Source organism: Ciona robusta, chromosome 14 (assembly GCF_009617815.1).
Source record: "Ciona robusta chromosome 14, ASM961781v2".
Lineage (NCBI taxonomy): Eukaryota > Metazoa > Chordata > Ascidiacea > Phlebobranchia > Cionidae > Ciona > Ciona robusta.
The window spans coordinates 3825148-3847721 of NC_143248.1; the positions used below are offsets into that span (position 1 = coordinate 3825148).

General features: G+C 33.9%; 3 protein-coding genes across 4 annotated transcripts; 1 reads left to right on the forward strand and 2 right to left on the reverse strand.

Moving 5' to 3' along the window:
• The first annotated feature begins 1 nt into the window (after position 1).
• LOC149725087 (transient receptor potential cation channel subfamily V member 6-like) lies at positions 2-12024 on the forward strand. Of its 2 annotated transcripts, XM_089892650.1 has the most exons (17): positions 2-190; positions 473-594; positions 1188-1381; positions 2095-2232; positions 2591-2700; positions 3320-3456; positions 3837-3990; positions 4246-4307; positions 4888-5029; positions 5477-5695; positions 6208-6387; positions 7473-7651; positions 8949-9058; positions 9994-10139; positions 10646-10780; positions 11097-11203; positions 11359-12024. In XM_089892650.1, exons 1-17 carry the CDS (start codon positions 83-85, stop codon positions 11372-11374), a joined length of 2259 nt encoding a protein of 752 aa, XP_089748776.1. In that variant the 5' UTR covers positions 2-82; the 3' UTR covers positions 11375-12024. The 2 variants fall into 2 exon arrangements, with proteins under 2 accessions (XP_089748776.1, XP_089748778.1); XM_089892652.1 differs by lacking the exons at positions 2-190; positions 473-594 and adding an exon at positions 647-761.
• LOC149725088 (PHD finger-like domain-containing protein 5A) lies at positions 11899-14613 on the reverse strand. Its single transcript, XM_089892693.1, has 5 exons — positions 14425-14613; positions 14337-14360; positions 13213-13301; positions 12691-12768; positions 11899-12368 (listed from the first exon to the last, which is right to left on the reverse strand). Exons 1-5 carry the CDS (start codon positions 14474-14476, stop codon positions 12279-12281), a joined length of 333 nt encoding a protein of 110 aa, XP_089748819.1. The 5' UTR covers positions 14477-14613; the 3' UTR covers positions 11899-12278.
• Positions 14614-15161: 548 nt separating this feature from the next.
• Positions 15162-22530, reverse strand: LOC149725089 (uncharacterized). Its single transcript, XM_089892655.1, has 14 exons — positions 22391-22530; positions 21890-22047; positions 21300-21431; positions 20871-21012; positions 20452-20564; positions 20285-20390; positions 19624-19784; positions 19042-19124; positions 18891-18980; positions 18345-18577; positions 17978-18136; positions 17529-17635; positions 16352-16477; positions 15162-15449 (listed from the first exon to the last, which is right to left on the reverse strand). Exons 1-14 carry the CDS (start codon positions 22476-22478, stop codon positions 15330-15332), a joined length of 1818 nt encoding a protein of 605 aa, XP_089748781.1. The 5' UTR covers positions 22479-22530; the 3' UTR covers positions 15162-15329.
• Positions 22531-22574: the final 44 nt, after the last annotated feature.

The following is a 22574-nucleotide window of genomic DNA, read 5'->3' on the forward strand; positions in this document are numbered from 1 at the left end:
CTATGCAATGCAAAACACTGGTGTATCGAAAATTATATGTAAAAATTTGATATTTGCGTCACGAAATATTTGAAGAAAAATCATGGGCAATGTGGTTGCAAAAGTTGGTGACCTGCCAGATGCTGTGAACTCCATGCAAGCAACTTCTAAAATGATGCAACAGTCAGAAGCTACTCATGAAATATTTAAGGTGAATCTCTTCAGTTTAATCAATTATCTGTTTTTCACACTACCATGTGCAGTGTATATGTCAGTTTAGACAGCTATTACATTAAAACAGACAGCTATTACACAAAACTAATAGTATAGTAGGGTGGGGGAAAATAGGACACTTTTAGCACATAATATCCAAATAACTTGATTGAGTTTTAAACACTTAACAACTGTTTATGGGAGTTGCAAAGATACAGTTTTATAATTCTTTGAATGTTTTTTGTCTACTAAACAACCAAAACTACTAATGTTCCTACAGTTGGTTCGACCACCCACAGATGGTGGTAATGTTTCCACTGATGAAGGACGTGGGATTCTCGTTGATGAAATGTCCAAAGCATTTCAAAGCAAGGACTACGAAACTCTGCACAAAGTTATCAGGTAATAATAATGTCGGGTGTAAATTCCCACTAAAAATGTACTATTTTTTTAGGGGATTTCATGAATGAATAGGGTATAACTTACTATATACTTCCCGCGGAAAACAACAGTGATTATAACAGGGGTGTTCTGTTTCATACATCTCCTGCCAGCTTACGAGTTACCATGTATGTTACTTTATGTATGTATATATAATATATGCTGTTGCTTGTTTCCGCAAGGTGTATTATAAATCTGAATGAGATCTTCCGGAAATTGTTTGCTTATATAAGTTTTTAATACACTTATTTTATAAAATTTCAACTTTTTTATATAAAACAAATTGTAAGCTTTTTTAATGAAGTTTTAAAATATGATCAGGTGCTACGAAAACGTAACCAACAAAAATCAAGTCCAACCACTGGCTATTAATCCTTTTCTTTTTGAATAAGAGACTGACGATGCCATTTAGGCGAAATATATTTCTCTATTAATAATGATCATTACTGTATTTTACTATACAAGAACCGTTCAACTATATGAACATCAGATCAGGGTCAGATTCGCGGAATTTATTATAAGTCGTTTTAGAATATGATGTTTAATTTTTACAGGGAAAAGATAGGGTGTTACTTGTACAATGGCGGTGAAGGAAAACAGGTTCCCATTAAAGATCTTGTAGAGAAAAGACACCAAGAGAAAGAAAAGAATGCTATGAATAGTTTGGACAGTTTACCTTTAATTAATCCATTATCAAATTTAAAAACACCGAAAAGTTTTGGATTGCCATTTACATATACTGGGAACAGTAAGATGTTACTTAAATATCTTGAAATAATTTTTTTTAATTTTAAATGTATTTAATCGTTTTAAATGTATTTAATAAACGTTTTAAATGTATTTAATTACTAGTGTAAATAGGAAATTGTTAAATGCCTCTGTCATATTAAAGTTGGTATTGGCAATAAGAATAGTTTTTTTGACTTTAAACTAGTTTGTATACTATATATATATCTTTTTTAGTTTTCAAATATGTATTATAGATTCTAGGTTGGGCCATTGGGGGAAAATGGTTCATATTTTCATTTTCTTTTATCATTCCATTTGGTAGTAAACAAAGAAAATTTTCAGAATTATATAGTCTTATCTTTACAACTCCAAAAACCCTCTGTAAATGCCATTGGTAAAAAACAATCAGGAAATATGGGATGTTATCCCTTGTACTCATACAGCTATACTGGATACATATAGCAGGGTGGGAAAAGATGGAAACCTTTTCTTTCCGTTTTCTCATTCCATTTGGTAGTAAACAAAGAACATTCAAAGAATTATAAAACCGTATCCTCACGAATCTCATAGATCGTTGTTAATTGTTTAAAACACGATCAGGATATTAAGATATTATGTTCTAAAGTGTTCTATTAGGATTTGGACCTTATGTGCTAAAGGTGGCCAGTCTCCCCCCACCCTACCATACACTGTTTAATATAATTAAGTGTAAATACCCTATTTATTTAACAGATGAAACAAGGTTGTGTTGTTGGGATATCAATAAGCGAGGTCCTTTAGGTGAAACTGCATTGCATGTTTGTTTTCTAAACAATTCAACCACACACAATATGCTGGCAAAAGAAATGATGAAAGTTTTCCCAAACTTAGGTGGGAAGTTTTTTATTCATGTAAAAGTAACTGTGTAGTCTGGCGCCGTGGCAAAGTGGTTAGCACCTGCTTATAACCCAGAGGTAATAGGTTCAAGCCTTGCGCTGCTACCATTGTAGGCGTATGTGACTTTTGGCAAGACACTTAACAGCAATTGCTCCAACCCAGTGGTCACTAATGGGTTGTCCAAATTATCAGCCATACATTAAAAAAAAAAGAAAAAATCACAAAAAAATAATCACCTACGAAGAAACATATAATTATGGTAACTCTTAAGCTTGCACAAGGTGTATGAACACCAACGACTGTCAATATAATATTAAAAAGGAAAAATCTTATTTGAACCCTTGATTTTCAGTGGTTGATATTTATCTGGGTGACGAATATTACGGGGAAAATGTTTTACACATGACCATTGCAAACGAAGATATTGAAATGACGAGGTATTTTCTCAAACAAAGAAAAGAGGTAAAAGCTACAGATATAACAGTTTAGTTTAAAACATGATTTTAATATTTTTTAAAAAAGTATTGGTGCTAGACTCTGTCATAATCAAAGCCTATAGCTAAAGCTGCCAAAAAGAGTCACACGCATATTTACATACGTGGTGACTTGTAAGTGGGCATAAGGTGTGTGAAACAGAACACCTATGTTATAAATTATAACAACTGTCAATGCCCACCACTCTAGGATAAATAAGTTACATTTATTTATAGTTTACAATATGTATATAATATAGGAATGGATATAGTAGGGTGGGGGAGGACGGGGCACCTTTTCACTCGATTTTCTTGTCCCATTTGGTAGTAAACAAAGAACATTCAAAGAATTATAAACCGTATCCTCACGACTTTTATAGACCGTTGTGAATTGTTTAAAATCTGATCAAGATAATATGTGATAAAGGTAACCCATCTTCCCCACCTACTATGTAATGAGGGGATATGCCCAAACTGGCTTAAATCCCAAGTACTCACCAACAACCTTACTGAGTTAAAATATATATTGTATAAGGATGCATTTTTCCAAGCTCTTAGTACAAAGAAAATGCAGAAAATAATAAATTTCTTCACTTTCTCTCAAAAAGCAAAATGCTCCTCTTAACCTGGAGGAAAGATGCTGCGGATCTTTCTTCTGCCCTGCAGATCAACAATCTCTGGATGCGAGAATTGATCAATCTAATAAAGAAGCACCTCTTCTGCAACCTGAGACCAATTACTCTGGGTGGGTTAGCAGTTTAAATGTAAACATAGGTGCCCAGTTTTATGTAATAATAATAATATACAGTAAGGTGGAAGATAGAACACCTTTAAAAAATAATATCCAGAGTTCCCGAAAGTTTTTTAAAAAATTAACAACGCTTTATAGGGTCTTGGATACCTATTCATTCTATTTTCTCATCCTATTTGGTAGTAAACAAAGAACATTGAAAGAAATATAAAACCGTTTCCTCACGACTCCCGTAGACCGTTGTTAATTGTTTAAAACACGATCAAGATATTTGGATATTATGTGCTAAAAGTGTCCCATCTCACCCCACAGTACTATATACAATATATATATGATTTTATATGCAACTATATCTATAATTTTTTACAATGCAGCCTTCTCTATTGGGGTGAATACCCGTTGTTTTTCGCTGCATGTGCAATGCAGGTGGAAGCGTTTGCGTTGTTGCTTCGTGATGGAGCTGATATTTCAGTGCAAGACAGTAACGGGAACAATGTTCTTCATATGATGGTCATCCATAACAACAAGGTGAAAATAAAAAATGAGTGAATGAATGTGTTATCCTTGCATGGCTGGAAAAAGACACTTGTTATAACTTAGAACTTTAACTTTTTTTGGCTTGTTTTTATGTGAAAAGATTATGGTTATTGTTTTCAAAATATTTTCAATTTGTGTTTATTTAAAATTAGCATTTTAAAATGTTAAAAATATATTCACGGGCATTTTTTGTGAATTTAATTTTTTTAGCCTGTTTGGACTGTTATTTTTTATATTTTATTTCAGGAGATGTTTAACTTTGCCTATAATCAAGCGGGTGAGGTTGATTTGTTGAGTCAGAGGAACAGGTCAGTGGGTTAGGTTGATTTACTGCATCACGTTTCATTATTTAGTTAAAACACTCAAGATTGTGCATTTTAAGATTAAATCTTGTTTGTGTTTTTTTATTGTGAAATATGTATTTAGTTCTGAGCATATTTGCAAAGACATCTTTTGCACTTTATTTATTCTTGTAAAAAGTTGTTTTATTGGCATAAAGCAAATTTTGAATACAATTTGTATTTTTGGATTTTGTTATTTAAAATGTTGTCATTCGTTTTTCAAGAAAAGTTGAATTTTGTTATTTAAGAAAATTTGCCTTTTGTTTTTTAAAATTTAAATTTTGATTTTTACAGTTATGACTTTATGTATTGAACTCTTAAAATTAGGAAATAAGTTTTAGTTTAGGGTGTAACGGTCACGCCTTCTATCCAAAACATTACTTCTTTCTATTTTATCAATTAGTGTGTTTTAAAAACTGTTTTTTTTACTGCTACTATCCGTCTTTTTGCTTTTGTAAACTCTTCCGTTCTTCATTATCAAGCCCGAAGAGACAAATAAATTTCATTTATTCATTTAAGTTACATTAATATTATACTATATATACAGACAAGGCTTCACCCCGCTTACACTAAGTGCCAAACTGAGCAACAAAGAAATGTTAGACCATATTATGGAGCTTAAACGGGACATTTCATGGCAGTTTGGTGACGTCACATGCGCCACATACCCCCTGTCGGATGTTGACACTGTAAGAACATATTTGATGTGAAACATAACTGTTTTATGTATTGACCCAACAATTTTGTATTTCATAACAATAAATCTGAACCTTTTTGCCGCACAACCTAAAAACATAACTTAAATATTTTATCCAATATTATATATATTGGGGTAATGCGCCAACTCTGGCCTATATCTCAGGCCCTATGGCATGTCAAAAAACACTTGTGTTATAACAACTTACGTTTTTAAGCCACGAGAGGATAAAGTAAGTTACATACACATGTTACATCAGATACAAGCTGCAAGACCTCGCTCACATAAAATAGAAAAAAAAGTCTGTACAATTGTATCCAGCACATACTAAATTGTTGTTTTTGTTATCTAGTAAATTAAAAAATTTCTCTTCTTCTGTAAAAACAAAATGGCAGAGACCTCTTTCACACTTATAATACTTTACCACTTTTGCATTCAGATAAACCACACTGATGGTAGCATCAACAACAAGAGCGCACTCAGTATTATACTTAGTGCGGAATCTAATGAACATCTGGATATGTTGGATGGCTTGTTATTCCAACTATTGCATGAAAAATGGAAGCAATACGCTAAAGTTCGATTCTATAGAAGAGGGGCCTTCTTTTTCTTTTACCTTGTTGCTTTTATAACGGCTGTATACCTGCAGCCAGCACCAGTAAGTTACATATTGTTTAAGGCTTTAAGCCATAGCTCAGTGGTTAAGCCTTTGAATCATAACCAAAGGGTGTTAGGTTCAATGCTCAATAGTGGTACTGAAACTTTCCGGCAAAGTGGTTAGTGCACCTGCCTCTAACATAGAGGTAATAAGTGCAAGGCTGGTCACTGCTACCATTGTGGGTGTATGTGTCCTTGGGCAAAACATTTAGCGACAATTGTTCTAACCCAGTGGTCACTAATTGGATCTATTATCCTGAATGCTGGGTAATCTGACAAGTTTAACCTAAATCTTAGGTGGCATGTCTGCCATGCTGTAGGTACTCACCCTTATTAGAGATATTAAGACCTTATACATACATGGTTACTTGTTTGCTGGGACGGGGTGTAGGGAACAGAACACTTGTGTTATAGCAACTGTCGTTTTATAGCCATGCATAAAACAAGTTACATCTGCTCATTCATACATACACAAGACACTAAGACAGTATTAATTTAATTTTTTTTTTCTAGACTCGTTTTGTCGTAACTACAAACACATCAACTGGTTTGGTGAACCTGAGTTTTGTAAACCAATGTTATTTGCTTGATGCTTCATCCAACAATCAAATACTTCGTTTTGTGTTGGAATGCATTATCATTGTAGGTGCTGTTATGTATCTAGTGTTGGCTGGTATGGAAATTCACCATGAGGTAATTACTGTTTAAAACTTACTGTTTAAAAGAGCCAGAATTTTTCATAAAATCTTTGTCATAGGCCTCATAAAATATTATGCACTCGTAAAGGGTTTAGGAAACAGAAGTTCCTTGTTATAACAACTGTCATTGCCTGCCATGCGAAGGTAAATAACTGAAATAAGTTATATGTGGTAACTTGTAAGCGGGTATAAGGTGTATGAAACAGAACACCGTGTTATAACGGCTGTCATTGCCTGCCATGGGAAGGTAAATAAGTTATATGTGGTAACTTTTAAGCAAGCTTGAGGTGTATGAAACAAAACACCTGTGTTATAACAATTGCCTACCATGTGAGGATGGGTAAGTTATATATGTGGTGATCTGGTGTTACTAAAACGTAACCAACAAAAATCAAGTCCAACCACTAATGGTAATTGAGAAATATATTTCGCCTAAATGGCATTGTCAGTCTCTGCAAAAGAAGCATATAAAAATACAGCGAAGTAATGGAATAAAGAAAACAAAGGAAAACAAACACCTGCAACTTCGGACATTAAAAACAACAGAACGGGAGAGGCTCTCTGGACAGGCAGACAGAGGAAAGCAGAAAGGTGTAAGCTAGGTGTAAAAGGAAGCGAGATAATGAAGGGGCGTGCGTCGAATAAGACTGCAAGCAAAATAAACACGACAAGGAAAGTAAAACGCGAACAGAAGCGTAAAACGAAAGGCAAAATAGTGGAAAACTATTTGATACAAGGTATTATCATCTTGTTGATGTTGCCCAGAACTTTGTTGTGCCATTTGTCCTCGCAAACATCTAGTAGATTCGCCGGAGGCTGTTCCACGAACGTAACACTATAATCATTACTGTATTACTGTATTACTGTGTTCTACTATACAAGAAACGATCATGCGAGGATAAATAAGTTATATATGTGGTAACTCGGAGGCGGGCATGAGGTGTATAAAACAGAACAACCGTTTTAGAACGACCGCCGCTGCCTGCCACTCGTGGACAAGTTCGTTGCATTCATTTATTTCACTTTTTATGTATTATTTAATTAAGGCATTAAAAAATTAAAAGGATTTATAACTTACAGGGTAAACGTACATTCTGGTGGACAATATACAATGCTCCAATGAAGGGGAGCTTCCTCATATCCTGTGTGATGGTCCTTGCAATCATACCATGTAGATTCACTTGTAACTTGATATCAGAGAATGTCTTTTTGACTATATGTATCTGCACATGCATACCATACTCGCTGTTCTTCTGCAGGTATTCATTTTAAGTAGGGTGGGGGAAGATGGGACATCTTTAGCACATAATATTCAAATATCCTGATCGTGTTTTAAACAATTAACAATGGTGTATGGGAGGCGTGAGGATACGGTTTTATAATTCTTTAAATTTTCTGTGTTTACTACCGAATGGGACAAGAACATAGATTGAAAAGGTGTCCTATCTTCCCCCACCCTACTATACTTAAGTTATGTATGTATTATCTAAAGTTTACTAAATAATCTTTTTGTGGCTCAACTGGTATCAAAATGTAGTGTATGTTTGTCGTTTCATCTGCTATACTGCAATACTTCATCAGGGAAAGGGAAAAATTGTTAGAAAAAATTGTTTATACCAAATGAATGAATGAATGTAACTTACTTTATCCTCGTGTGGCCGGAAAACGACAGTCGTTATCACACGGGTTTAACACCTCGTGCCAGCTTACGAGTTACCATGTATGTTACTTTGTGGGTGATTATTTTTTTTTTTTTTTGGATTTTTTCATTTTCTTTATGTATGGCTGATAATTTGGACAACCCATTAGTGACCACTGGGTTGGAGCAATTGCCGTTAAGTGTCTTGCCCAAGGACACATACGCCCACAATGGTAGCAGCGACGAGCCAAATAAAAGTTGTTTGATACCAAGTGAGCTGTAAATAGATTATTCACAATATTCCTGGTAGCAGAAGTAACAGAATACTAGGTTTATTGTTATCATAGTTGTCTGACATAGAATTTCCCTTGAATTAGTTAAGATCCCATAGCTTTTATATAAATAATGCATATAATATAGAGTAAATTGGTAATAATGCATCAATTAAAGTTTATAACTTGATTGTATTTGTATGGCCTAATTATTATACTGATTCACCGAAAAAGACTACATATTACTCTTTCTAAATATATATATTAAACTGGCAAATTATGTTTTTTTATTAAATAAAGATTATAACACGAGCGTATGGTTTACTGTAAATAACATACTGGTCTTTCAAAAAATGCCCATTACCCTATCTATAATACATTTTAACCAAAAATATTTAAGAATTTTTAAGTACATTTTAACCAAAAATATTTAAGAAATTTCAAAAAAATAAGAATTTTTAAGTAGCAAATTTTTTTTTTTGATTCTAAAATAACGTTGTTTTTTTACACAGATTTTAAGTTGGTTGGTCCATTCATAGTAGAAAAGCCTATTACCCCATCCTAATACATTTTTACCAAATATATTTGCGATAATATTAAACTACCAATTTTTATGATTCTAACATAATAATGTTTTTTTTACAGAGGTTTCAAATTGGTTGGTCCATTCATAGTTGCAATTTATAACATGATAACTGGAGACTTGCTTAGATTCTTAATCCTCTATTCCATATTTCTCATGGGATTTTCTCAAGGTGAGAACAAATTTGTAAATTCTTAATTTATTCTCGCGTGGTCGAAAACGACAGTCTTTAACACGGTGTTATGTTTCATACATCATGCGGGCATACAAGTTACTCAGTATGTTACTTTGTGAGCGATTTTTTTATGTATGGCTGATAATTTAGACAACCCATTAGTGACCACTGGGTTAGAGCAATTGCCGTTAATGGTCTTGCCAAAAGACAAATACGCCTACAATGCTAGCAGCAACGAGCCTTGAACCTATTACCTCTGGGTTAGAGGCAGGCACACTTCGATCAGTGTAACCTATAGCGTAGGCACCAATCTTTTGAAAATGCAGGGATAGGTAGAACCATAAGCATATAACCCAAATCTTAACGCATTGGTTTAAATGTTTACTGATTAATGCAGTGCAGAATTTTTTAAGGTCGAACTGTTCACCCCGTTTTCCAAGTTTGGCGCTTATGCTTTTTGGTTGTATGCTAATATGTCGACTTTAGTTGTTACTGTTTTTGGAAATCAGTGGAAAATGTAAAATATACGGATAAGTTTATTGGGTTTAGCAGCTAAGCTTTTATTTGTTCATTTTGCTGCTAATTCCTTTCTCTTCGCTGTTTTGAAGGGATAAATAAAATTGATATTATGTTATTAATAGGCTTCATAAATATATAGTAGGGTGGGGAAAGATAAAACGCCTTTTCATTCTATTTTCTCTTTTAATTCGTTAGTAAATAAAGCACATTTAACGATTTATTAAACTGTATCCTCATTCCTTAGATTCCCATTGACCATTGTTAATTGTTTAAAACACGATCAGGTTACTTGGAAATTATATGTGCTAAAAGTGCCCTGTCCCCCCCCCGGCTTCCGCCCTACTATATCGTTTCTTTTTTATGATTTTATATATGTTTCTTTTTTATGATTTTATTAAATAAATCCATCACAGCGATGTACATTGTGTTTCGTGGCACTGACCATCCGTTATTCTCACACCCGTTCCAGTCAATTATGGGCATGTTCATCATCACTCTGGGTGAATTTCAAGACCTGTATCTTGACTTTGATCGATCCAGACACCCAACGGCTGCTAAGGTGGGGAATGGGGGTTAAGGGACAAATTAAACTTTGTATTCAATTTCTTCTGAGTAAGTGTTGGTGCGGCTTAGCCGTTACAACATGGGTAATCTGTTTTATGAATTTTGTAACAGTTTTGGTTGCTATTTAAAAGTACACCAGTAAAGCACAGTACTTGACCTGTGTTAGCATGTAACTTATTTTATCGTCGGAAAACTTCAGTCGTTATAACATGGGTGTTCATACACATCGTGCAAGCTTACGAGTTACCATGTGTGTTACTTAGTGAGTGATTTTTGGATTCTTTTTTTTGGATTTATTTTTATTATGTATGGCTGATAATTTGGACAACCCATTAGTGACCACTGGGTCGGAGCAATTACTGTTAAGTATCTTGCCCAAGGACACATACGCCCACAATGGTAGCGGTGTTGAGCCTTGATCCCTTTACCTCTTGGTTAGATGCAGGCACGCTGACCACGGCGTCGGACATTTTTTTATGAAATATTAATTTTTTTATACAGACTTTATTCTTGGTGTACATGGTGATCGTGACATTATTACTCACAAACATGCTTATTGCTATGATGGGGAGCACGTTTAATAAGATCGCGGAAACCAGATGGGAATGGCAGCGGCAATGGGCTAAAATTGTTCTGGTATTGTGTATTGTACCAAGCTGGTGAAATGTATAATAGTAAATAGTGATGGGTGATATATATCATGAATGCTTGCTTTATCAAGATGATATTTGGTTTTTAAACCCTTCTTATAAAGATTTGCAAATCTTGATGATTAAGGCTTAAATCTGGTTTAAACTTAACTTTGAAACAACTTACAAAATAAATTTCTTCTACATTTTTTGACCATATATATAAAAAATTTATCATCAAATGAGCTCTATTATATATGTCTCACTTTCCAGTGTTTCACAGCAATTTTCTGCCAGTGTTGACCAATATTTATTATCGTAAGGTAATGGAAAGGTCAGTATCACCAGAACATCGTATTAGAAAGCAGAGATTATATTCACAACCAGAATCTAAGGGGAATGGCAGGCGATTTGTTGTCAGAAATTTCAAGTAAGTATAAAACATTAACTCAGCTTCATTGGCTCAATTGGAAAATATATGTGTTTTTATGGTCGAACTACATGTACAGAAAAAAGGTATGTATTATGTACTTTGCAATAATGGTTCTCCTATGTGTTATATAATTTTGTTTAATGTATTTTCAGGGCTTCACCAAAATGATGATTTCAAAAAATTGCAAACATTCTAGTACATACTTTTTTGTATTGCAGTCTCGGTAATACCTTTGCACAAATTATATGCAACACTTTTGCACTAACTTTTTAATTCATTTTTATGTTTCTAAAACTGTTTTCTAGACTCTGCACTTTCTACCTTTGTATTTACAAGTTCATATTGCACTAATTTTCATATATATATATCTAAAGATGCGTTATACAATCCTGAATTCCATTCACAACATATGCCTTTTTTGTTTAATTTATTTTCATGTATAACTGTTCTAAAGATGAACTTTTTACGTATGCACTTTTTGCACTAACAATGTAGTTAAAAAATACAAAGTATGTTTTTTTAATTCCAAGTATACAACTGTAAACACGTTCATTATCATTCAATTACCCAGGGTGTCTAAAAATTAATTTTCCACAAAAAAAACTCTTTTCTAGACTCTCTACCTAAAAATTTTGTATTCACAAGTTCATATTGCACTACTTTATAAAATCCTGAATTCCATTCACAACATATGCCTTTTTGTTTAATTTATTTTCACATATAACTGTTCCAAAGATGAACTTCAAATAATTTACCTGCGTTTTATAATTAATTGTGCTTTTAATAAACGTACGTATGCACTTTGCACTAACAATGTAGTTAAAAAATACAAATTACGTTTTTTTTAATTCCAAATATACAACTGTAAACATGTTCATTATCATTCAATGACCCGAGGTGTCTAAAATTCATTTACCACAATTTATAAAATTTCACTACTTCAAAAAAAAAACATTTTTCTGAAACAAGCAGTTTATTTTTTTGATAAAAGTTGAGACTGGTATAAAAGTTGTTACCACTCGTTTCATTTGTTCTCAATATGCAGCGCAGCATATTTGTACTGTTGGTGCTATCATCTCTTTTTGAATCCATATTTTTTCCTCTCGTAGAATAAATCCGTTTTCGCACTTCCAAGGTTTACAATCTTAGGGCAGCCATCTCTCTGTAATAAAACGAATTTATAATTGTTGCAGGACAGTTTTAGTACACTGGTATTCTGTTCCATACATCACTCATGCCCACTTACAAGTCACCACAAATGTAAGTTTCTGTGTTAACATTTTTGGAATTCCTCATTTTTTGTCTTGTATAACTGACAAATAAGACAACCCATAAGAAGCACTGGCTTGATGCAAGTTTGGTTTCTTGCCCAAAGACACGCGTCCACAATAGTAGGCTAGCAGCACTAACCCATAATCTATGGGCTAGTTATTCAGTTACACCATTATCAAGTGCAGATATAACAGTTCACATATTGTGCTTACATCTTTTTCTTGCATGGTGCATTCTTTACAGTAGTAAGCATCAGAAACACCAGGTCCACCACAAATAACACATCGGCCCTGTAATTAAATATAAATTTGAAAGAGTAATCAAATATAAATTGGAAGAAATGTCTTATAACACTGAGATAGATATTCATTTACTTCAAGGATCTAATCATAAAATAACTATATTTTGAGTCTTTGACCCTTTGGTGAAAGTAATGTAGGTCAGATTACTGTTTAACGAAAAAGTATAAAATATAAAGGTTATATGACAGTTTATTGGACTATTCTGTTATTTCTAAGATAGACCATACTACAGGCTAGACTTAGACTATAAACAGCAGGTTTAGAGTCATACAGAAAAAAAAAGAAAATACTTGGTAACTCAGAAGGTGTATGAAACGAAACACCTGTATTATAATTGCTGTCGTTTTCCGACCATGCAAGGATAAAGCAAGTTACATTTCTTCGTTCAATTACAAATACAGCTTATAACGTAGGTATGAAAGTAAAGGATACCTGGTAAGAGCCATAGTTACATTCATCACATATTCGAACCAAAGTACATGGTCTTACATAAGAATCGCATATCACACATCTGCCATCACCTATAATGGAATATTTAGAGTGTTAATATATAAAAATCACTAATATGTTTAATTAAAACAAAGATACCAGTTTCTGACGAGATCTCGCGCAAGCAAGACCGCTCTTTTTTGCACGTGCCCGTGCTACCATTAAAAATTGGCGCAAGTCTTACTTAATTTAATACATATTTGGTTCATTGTTTAATTTATGTGCCTAACCACCAGTCTGCAGAGTATAGCACTTTTTGACGAGAGCTCGCGCATGCAAGACGGTTATATTTCGCGTGCTATCACTGGCGCCGTGGTATAGCGGTTATCACGCCTGCCTGTAACCCATAGGTAATGGGTTCAAGGCTTGTCGCTGCTACCATTGTGGGCGTATGTGTCCTTGGGCAAGACACTTAACGGCAATTGCTACAACCCAGTGGTCACTAATCGGTTGTCCAAATTACCAGTCATACTTAAAAAAATAAAAAATCCCCCAAAAAGTAATATACATGGTAACTCGTAAGCTCGAGGTGTTAAACCCGTGTGATAAAGATAGTCGTTTTCCTGCCACGCGAGGATAAAGTAAGTTACATTCATTCATTAAGTCATCAAGCCCGTACAATTCCAATTCACATTAGGAAATCTTACTTATTTTAAAACATAATTGGTTTATTGTTTCATTTATTTGGCGTGCGTGAACAAAAATTTGCGAACAATATAGCCGGCGCACCTGCCATGCTCTGCAGAATATGTAAATTGCTTGATATGGAATAGAATATGTTCACAGCGTCTTAATCATAATTGATTTTTTGGCACTAGTAAAGAATCTTCCGGTACACAGCAGAATAGGATGTTGGAAAGTGTTTGAGGTTGGTGGTTATGGGGTCAGTGGTTATAGGGGTTAGCAAATAAGGTGGGGGGAGAATTTTTCACCAGCACCGATTTTAAAAGTTTATATATTGACATATTTACAATGAAGCAGATCAGCAGAATTTACTAGACCCTAAATGTAAGCCTAAAAGTTTCTGCAGTGCCAAAAAAGATATTTTTACAGATATTATAACTCACATTTTTCACACAGTCGTCCAATAGCTGAAATAAAAAACAAAAGAGTTAAAATTCATTGTAAAACTAAACTTATTTTGATATTACTTACCAACTCCTGGCTGCTTACGGCAGAATATTAAATCCGGGTGGTGTTTTGCCATTTGTAAACGTATTTAAGCAAATTCAACGTTCTAATTGGTATTCAAAAAATTGTAAACGTACCAAAAACGAACCTTCTTCTTTTCTAGTCAATAAATTACTACGCTATAGCGTTGTATGTGTACGAACTTAGCGCGAATGTACATGCGGCGCCCTAACGAAATATTTCGGGGACATAAAAATCAGTAACATCGCCTGACGTTTTTGTATGAATTAAAAGTTTGAAGGCAGTCATTTATTTCAGCTTCAGCTAGAATAAATTTTAATCAAACCACCAACATTCAATTTATAGAGAATTTCTCCACACACTGGTGCATTTGCATTCCACAATGCAATATTCTTTCTTTATTCTGCATTGGTATTACTGTGCGAATACCCCTTTCTGCACTACAAAACCAAGGTTTACCAATCGTCCATAGCCTATAGTAATATGGGAGAAGATGGGACACCTTTAGCGCCTAACACCTAAATACCCTGTTCGCGTTTGAAGCAGATAACAGCGGTCTACGGTAGTCGTGAGGATACGGTTTTATACATCTTTCAATTTTCTTTGTTTACTACCAAATTGGACGAGAAAATCGAATGAAGTTGTCCCATCTTTCCCCACCCTACTATAGTTGAATATGTCCGTAATCGCATGCTGCCGAAACTGCATAATCCATGCCTTTAATAGAAGCAACATTATGACGTTTGATGTATTTTCACAAACCGGGCAGTTTTATGTTATAAAAGAAAAATAATACCGATAATACACAGCAGTAAAACGTTATATAGTTTTTTCGTACGGTGAGTTTTTGTTCCCCTGTCAATCAAACTATGCCATGGGGTTTTCTACGAAATAAAAACAGTGCTGTCTCATTCCTTTTCCCCTTTTCTATTGTTTGGTCGAACTTTCGGCATAGCTTTTTCCAACATCAGTTTAAACTTGTTTTTGTTGAAATGTTTGTTGTCTGACCACAGGATAGAATCATTCAGCTGCATAAGCGGTGTAAAGAATCGTTAATTAAATGTTAAAACTATAGTGGTAGAAAAATTCATTAAATCAAGGCTGATTCTATTATAATAGTAAAGACAAAGTGCAACCAAAACCACGTTTCTGAAATAAAAATCTAAGAAAGTGCTATTTTACAGTAAACCTGACGCAATTTCAAATTATTACTGACGGTCTTGATATATTGTCTGCAAATGGCTTCGTTTGAGATTAAAATTTAAATTTAAAATTTTGAGATTAAATTAAAAAATTGAGATTAAAATTAAACATTCTGTAAACGTAAACAAGCAACATACTGACATTAGGAGACATAATGTATATAGTAGCACATATTCCAAATATTCTGATCGTGTTAAACAATTAACAACGGTCTATGCGAGTCGTGAGGATACGGTTTTATAATTTTTTGAATTTTCTTTGTGTTTTATACTACCAAATGGGACGAGAAAACAAATGATAAGGTGTCCCATCTTCTCCCACCCTACTATACATTATGCCTCCAATGTCAGTATTTATTTATTTGGTGGAATTTCTTTTTGGGGATTTTGTTTTTCTATCATGCTCCAATCTTTGGATCAATCTTCTTTAAGGCCGACTCCTCCCATTGTACGGGTTGTGTCCTTACGCACACTTTTCTTCCAGTTAGAACTTTAATATGTTTAATTAAATGTTATTTATTTAATTTTCCAATTGTATTGTCTGTAGGGTGTAACGGTCACGCCTTTTATCCAAAACATTACTTCTTTCTTTTTTATCAACAAGCGTGTTTTAACAACTGTTGTTTTACCGTTACTACCCGTCTTTTCGCTTTTTATCAACTCTCTTGTTCTTCGTTATCGTGACCGAAGAGACGAAATAAATTTCATTCATTCATTTATAGCATTACCTTAATAGCTCTATCTATCATTCTACAAGTCTCATTTTCGCTTCCCTTCTGTTTAGTAAACTCCTGGATTCCTGGAACAAGAATAAAAATCACTTTTCTTCCGGAATCGATCATTTTCATAAAGCTCTGTAGAAAATATGAGAAACTAAGTTTTATCCAGTGTTGTTAATTGGTAGTTTGCATTCAAGCAAATTAGTTGACAATACCAAAGTAATGTCTAAAAAATAAGGCTGTTTTAATACAGTTCAGGGCAGTTTGTCCGGTGACTTAAAAAAGTATTTTACCGTTTTATTTTCCCATTTTAATTTTACAGATTTCCTATTCTATAGTCAATATTGTTATATGTGAAGTACCCGTGTATGTCTAAATGTATCGATTCCTCTGCACTATTTAGGCCTTAACCATTAGTGGCCAGCAGTGGTGGTACACCCATTGCGGTTTTTATAAATTTTTAGAAGGTAATTACCGTTCTTAACAGTCTTTAGAAGGTAATTCCAGTTCACGTGCCCTTATCCGTAAAGGCCACACTTCTAAATTATTCTAACACAGCGAATTTTATATACCTGGATGCTGAGTTTAACCGCAATGTTTCCAATGCGATCATATTACATATATTATCTATATACATAGTCACCACATAACCGCGTGGAGCGTATTTACCAGCGGACCAAAATAAAATGTGATTTTTTTTTCGTGCAACACAGCTTAAATTACCAACCTGTAAAATAATATATCCTTTAGCACATAATATAGTAGGGTGGGAGAAGATGGGACACCTTTTCATTCTATTTTCTTGTCGCATTTAGTAGTAAACGAAAAAAATTCAAAAAATTATGAAACCGTATCCTCACGACTCTCATAGACCGTTGTTATTTGTTTAAAACACGATCAGGTTATTAAAATATTATGTGCTATAGGTGTCCCATCTTACCCCACCCTACTATATCCAAAATATCCTGATCATGTTTTAAACATTTAAAAAAGGTCTATAGGTGTCGTGAGGACACGGTTTTAAAATTCTTTGAATATTTTTTGCTTACTACTAATAAATGGGACGAGATAATAGAATGAATAGGTGTCCCATCTTCCCCCACCATATATCAATTTACATTTACAGTTGCTAGTATTCTATGTGTGTATATAGGTATTGTCATATTCTACGAATACTTATGATCACCTGCTGCAAACTGAACACACTCCAGTTGTCTTTTATATATTCCGATGTCAGAATAATAATAACTCTGTGACATTCAGACATTGATTGGATCGCTTTTTCAGCCATAACTGCGATGAAATGTTTAAAAAACATGAACATAATATACTTTGTTGATGTATATACTTTAGGGTTACGGTACCCAGGCTACGTAATGAAACGCAATTACACGCATTATCCAAATATTCTGATCATGTTTTAAACAATTAACACTAGTCTATAGGAGTCGTGAGGATACGGTTTTATAAGTTTTTGAATGTTCTTTGTTTGCAACCAAAAGAAACGAGATAATAGAATAAAAAGATGTACCATCTTTCCCCATCCTACTATAGACCCTGTACACTGTACTTTACTACTAACATGCGTAGAATAATTCTTGAAAAGAAAACTTTTAACCCAATTTCCCAACTTACATTCTCCTCCAATATCCTTATGTTGGTCAAACACGGTGAAGCGGATATCATTAAGGGCAGTAACTGTAGAAGATACAACATCACGAGTTTGTCGCTGGGAAAATCGGTCCATGTCCGTCGTGAATTGATAGGACAGAAACGCTCCGAAATCTTTAGTGTCTGCTTATTTGGATTTTGAATTTATTTTTGCTCTTTGATTTTGTTTAGTTTAGAGCCGTTTTAGAGTATTTTTATAAACAATAATCGGTTCATTGATTCTTGCCCTTTAATTGGGATGAAACTGAACACCAGTTAACGGACTTGTGATACGAACCACACGAACGTTCGTTACTTTAGAAGCCAAAGTCTAGGCTTGTTACAGACTTACCTTTAGTATAAGGTCCAAACTTTCTTTTGTAAATAACGGAAACGTAGATTCTGTTCCACCAGAGAATAAAAACGAGCAACAGCAGAAAGAACAGAGCGCCCAGACTCACTGCTAACCCTACCACGAGTGAACTTTTGTCTTGGGAAAAATTCAAAGCTATTGATACGTTGTTTTGTAGGTCCAGTGTTTTGACTTGTAATTCATATACCCCAAGATCCGTTTCCTTTACATTCCTATAATGCAAGTAATACATATTAGTTAAACAAATAACATTTTTCCAAAACTTAAAATGACAACTTAAACTGCCAAATGCAACTGTGGAATAAACACTAAACAGTTAACATTTTCTTCAATAAAACGTTAATTAGAAATGCAGTGAGATTCGACCTTTATAGAATAGTTCACGTCTGCATAACTACTCGTTTTAGCATGTGATTTCTCTGAATTCTGTATACCAACGTACATGAAAATATGTTTTATACAAAATACAACTGAAATTTGTTTAGCAACAAACAGAAAATGTTGTTTTTAACCTAAAAAAACTACCTTATGTTAAACCTCAAGGGTAATACTAAAGGAGTATAACTTCTTTCATCAGTAGTTGCATTATGGCTGTAGCATTTGTCAGGAAATTCACTGAAGAAAGAATAATATTAAATACGAATGTACGAAGCTTTATATCTCATGCAGTATTTACAATGAGCAAGACGAGCCAGAACGAACAGTGCTGTTAACTTTCAAGGCTATTCCGTTCACACAAGTAGGAGTCGTGTTTTTGTTCTGCGTGGTCGAAAATAACTCTATCGATAAATATACACACTACAAAAGATTACAGTGACGAAACAGTTACTGTGTGGTAAGATGGACAACTTTAGCACATATTATCCAAATATGCTGATCACATTTTAAACAATTAACAACGATTTATGGAAGTCGTGAGGATACGGTTTTATAATTTTTTGAATTTTCTTTGTTTACCACCAAATGGGACGAGAAAATAGATTCAAAAGGCGTCCATCTTTCCCCACCATTCTATATATTAATATTCTTCTATTAGTACGCGGCATTTCAGTCTATGTCAGTTAATACTTTTTCGTTCAAACCATATACAGTTATATTGCACAAGAAAAAAACAACTAGTGTCCACACTATTCCTGCACGCAATATTTAACCATGCAAAAAGCACCTTGCAAAAACACGGCACATTTTCTCATTAATGGCACAATTTACTGTGTTTTACAATCTAATGAACTTTAAAAATTTTGTAGCCTTATCTTACATTGACTGTATGAATCCACCGTATCGTAATATCAGAGCGATCAATGCTCCCAAAAAACATCTTCGCTTCACAAGCAAACACAACGTCTTGATCCAATTTTGTGGAAATTTCTTCACTCTGACATTTTAAACCGATTTTTGGTCTGCCGGTATACGTAGGAGCTGTGTGTAAACGGGTTAAATACAGTCAACTAAGGTTCGATAAGCCAGCATTCTTATACTCTCTAAGTCATTATAAATAACACACCCTTGCCTATAACTTAAACCAGATACAATCTTGTGGTGCCGCCTACATTATTCATATAGTAAGGTGGGGGAAGACGGGACACGTTTAGCACATAATATAGTAGAGTAGGGTAAAACGGAACACCTTTAACACATAATATCAAAACATCCGGATCGTGTTTTAAACAATTAACAACGGTATATGGAAGTCGTAAGGATACAGTTTAATAATTCTTAAAATGTTCTTTGTATACTATCAAATTGCGACGGGAAAATAGAATACAAAAGTGTCCCATCTTCCCCCAACTACATAAAAAATATCCTAAAACCGTTTTGCCATTCATTTGCCATTCAAGTACTAAACCGTATTAGATCAGTTAAACATAGCAGTATAAAGATATTTGCATAGCGTCCATGCCTACATAAGGTATACTTACGTCTTATGCATACGTCGTAGTTCTTTAAAAACATTCTCTGTCCATTGTATGTAACAGCGCATGTATAAACGCCAAAATGTTCGTACTCCACTGATGGGAACCTCAACTAAAACTCAAATCCTTGTAATTAAAACCATTCTATTTAGTTTAGGAAAAAAAGTACTTACCGAGTTTTTGAAGACGCCCTTCTTAATTTGAAATACGGTTTCTGGCAGATCTCTGCAGTTTTTATACCAAGTTATCGTGGTATTTGGAGGAATTGGAATTCCGCTTATGCTAGCTGCAACAAAATATATCGTTTACTGCCCATATATATGCATTATCTATAACTTATGAATTAAAAAATGCTATAGAAATATGTGTCTTTTCAGTTATATTCGACTACTTTATGACAACAATTGAGAGAATGTATATAGTTTATATATTATTTACCTTCGCGTGACGGGGCAACAACAGTGGTTATAACACAGGTGTCCTGTTTCAAACACCTCGTGCCCGCTTTTACTATAGCAAACAAATGTTTTAGCTATAGTAAAATTAGCCCTAGTAAAATTGGCATTAATTTATTTAAGGTAACTTAACTTACTTGTACATGTCAAAATCTCAGGTATCCCAATATGCCATTTGGTTTTTCTAGCAAAATTTATATTTTCTTGACAGTTTTGCTTCGGTAGGTATATTACTGTGTAATTGTAAAGTATCTCTTTGCACGTACCCGAGTCTTGAGCCTTAAACACAAGTAATATATATAGCACTGTAAAGTAATTAGGATATGAGACAACTTTTGCACATATATTATCCAAATATTCTAACCGTGTTTTAAACCATAGTGACAACGGTATATGGGAGTCCTGAGGATACAGTTTTATAGTTCTTTGAATGTTCTTTGTTTACTACCAAATAAGACGAGAAAATAAAAAGAAAAAGGTGTCCTATTTTCCACACCCTACTGTATTTACTATAGTATAGCGCAACGAATCTCGTTTAAACGTATAACTATAGCTTAGATACTTACTACCATTTGTACAAGAAATGCCTGTGGTTCAGCTTTAACATTATAATCTTTATACGAAATATCATCGATGTCTGTTGACGTAGCTGTTACGTTTATCAGGAGAACATTTTTTTCCAAATTCCAAATAATACACTGTGGAAAAAGAAACAATATTATGTTTTTATGTTTCTTATTACCAAATATGTAGTAGGGTGGGAAAAGATGGGACATCTTTTCATTCTGTTTTCTTCTCCCATTTGGTAGTGATCAACATTCAAAGAATTATAAAACTGTAAAACTATAAAACTGTATCCTCACGACTACTAGTGAGTCATGAATAACATAGACCGTTGTTATGTTGTTTAAAACACAATCAGGAATATGTGCTAAAGGTGTCCCACCTTCTCCCACCCAACTGAAAGTGTCCCATCTCTCCCCATACAACAGTGTTTCGGTATAGGTTCTAGGTAAATATAGAATATGTCTAGAAAATATTGCTATACATAAGCCAACAAAATATATCAAATAAAATACCATATATAGGTCTTTACAAAATAATATAAATCTATACAAAATATAGAACAGACTTGAAAGGCTAGACATTGGCGTACCGTATAACTTGTTTGGGATTCTTCGTTGTAACTATAGTAATCCTCATCATCATATTCATACTGCATAAATATAGATGAATCGCAACCTACTTGAAGCATCCAGCGTTTATAGGCGACCCTTGTTATTTCTTCATGTCTCAAACAGTTAGGATGCTTTTCTAAATAAATTGGTTAAACGTTTGTTTTTAAACAAAAAATGGTTAAACGTTTGTTTTTAAACAAAAAATAAAATGATATGTTTTCTTTTTAATGTATACCAAGATATTACATTTTAATTAAACATTAAAGTAGGGTAGTGGAAGATGGGACACATTTAAAACATAATATCCAAATATCCTGATCGTGTTTTAAACAATTAACAACGGTCGTGGGAACACGGTTTGATAATTCTTTGATTGCTTTTTGTTTACTACCAAATAGGGCGAGAAAATAGAACGAAACGTTGTCCATCTTCCCCCACACTACTAAATACAGTAGGCTAATAAATATTTATGCACTTACCAGAAGTTTGCGGTTGGCCAGTCGATATTACACATAGAACAAAACTTATATATAGAGAGAGAAAACAACGACCATGTGGTAAACACATTCTGTACCGTTCTAATCAACTATACACGTATTATCCAATAACAGTTAACTGTTTTGGCTTGTTTAAAATTATAACCCTTTTATATAGCTATGCTTA

What these genes read in the sequence shown, in the direction of transcription:
- LOC149725087 (XM_089892650.1), top strand. Translation starts at nt 83, where the DNA reads ATGGGCAATGTGGTTGCAAAAGTTGGTGACCTGCCAGATGCTGTGAAC. An exon ending in CCTGAGACCAATTACTCTGG is followed by an intron (nt 3,457 to 3,836) that starts GTGGGTTAGCAG and finishes TTTACAATGCAG; the next exon opens with CCTTCTCTATTGGGGTGAAT. An exon ending in CCCTGTCGGATGTTGACACT is followed by an intron (nt 5,030 to 5,476) that starts GTAAGAACATAT and finishes TTTTGCATTCAG; the next exon opens with ATAAACCACACTGATGGTAG.
- LOC149725088 (XM_089892693.1), bottom strand. Translation starts at nt 14,476, where the DNA reads ATGGCAAAACACCACCCGGATTTAATATTCTGCCGTAAGCAGCCAGGA. An exon ending in GTAACTATGGCTCTTACCAG is followed by an intron (nt 12,769 to 13,212) that starts GTATCCTTTACT and finishes ATTTAATTACAG; the next exon opens with GGCCGATGTGTTATTTGTGG. An exon ending in GCACCATGCAAGAAAAAGAT is followed by an intron (nt 12,369 to 12,690) that starts GTAAGCACAATA and finishes GTTTTATTACAG; the next exon opens with AGAGATGGCTGCCCTAAGAT.
- LOC149725089 (XM_089892655.1), bottom strand. Translation starts at nt 22,478, where the DNA reads ATGTGTTTACCACATGGTCGTTGTTTTCTCTCTCTATATATAAGTTTT. An exon ending in CATTTCTTGTACAAATGGTA is followed by an intron (nt 21,013 to 21,299) that starts GTAAGTATCTAA and finishes CTTGTGTTTAAG; the next exon opens with GCTCAAGACTCGGGTACGTG. An exon ending in TGAGATTTTGACATGTACAA is followed by an intron (nt 20,565 to 20,870) that starts GTAAGTTAAGTT and finishes ATTTTGTTGCAG; the next exon opens with CTAGCATAAGCGGAATTCCA.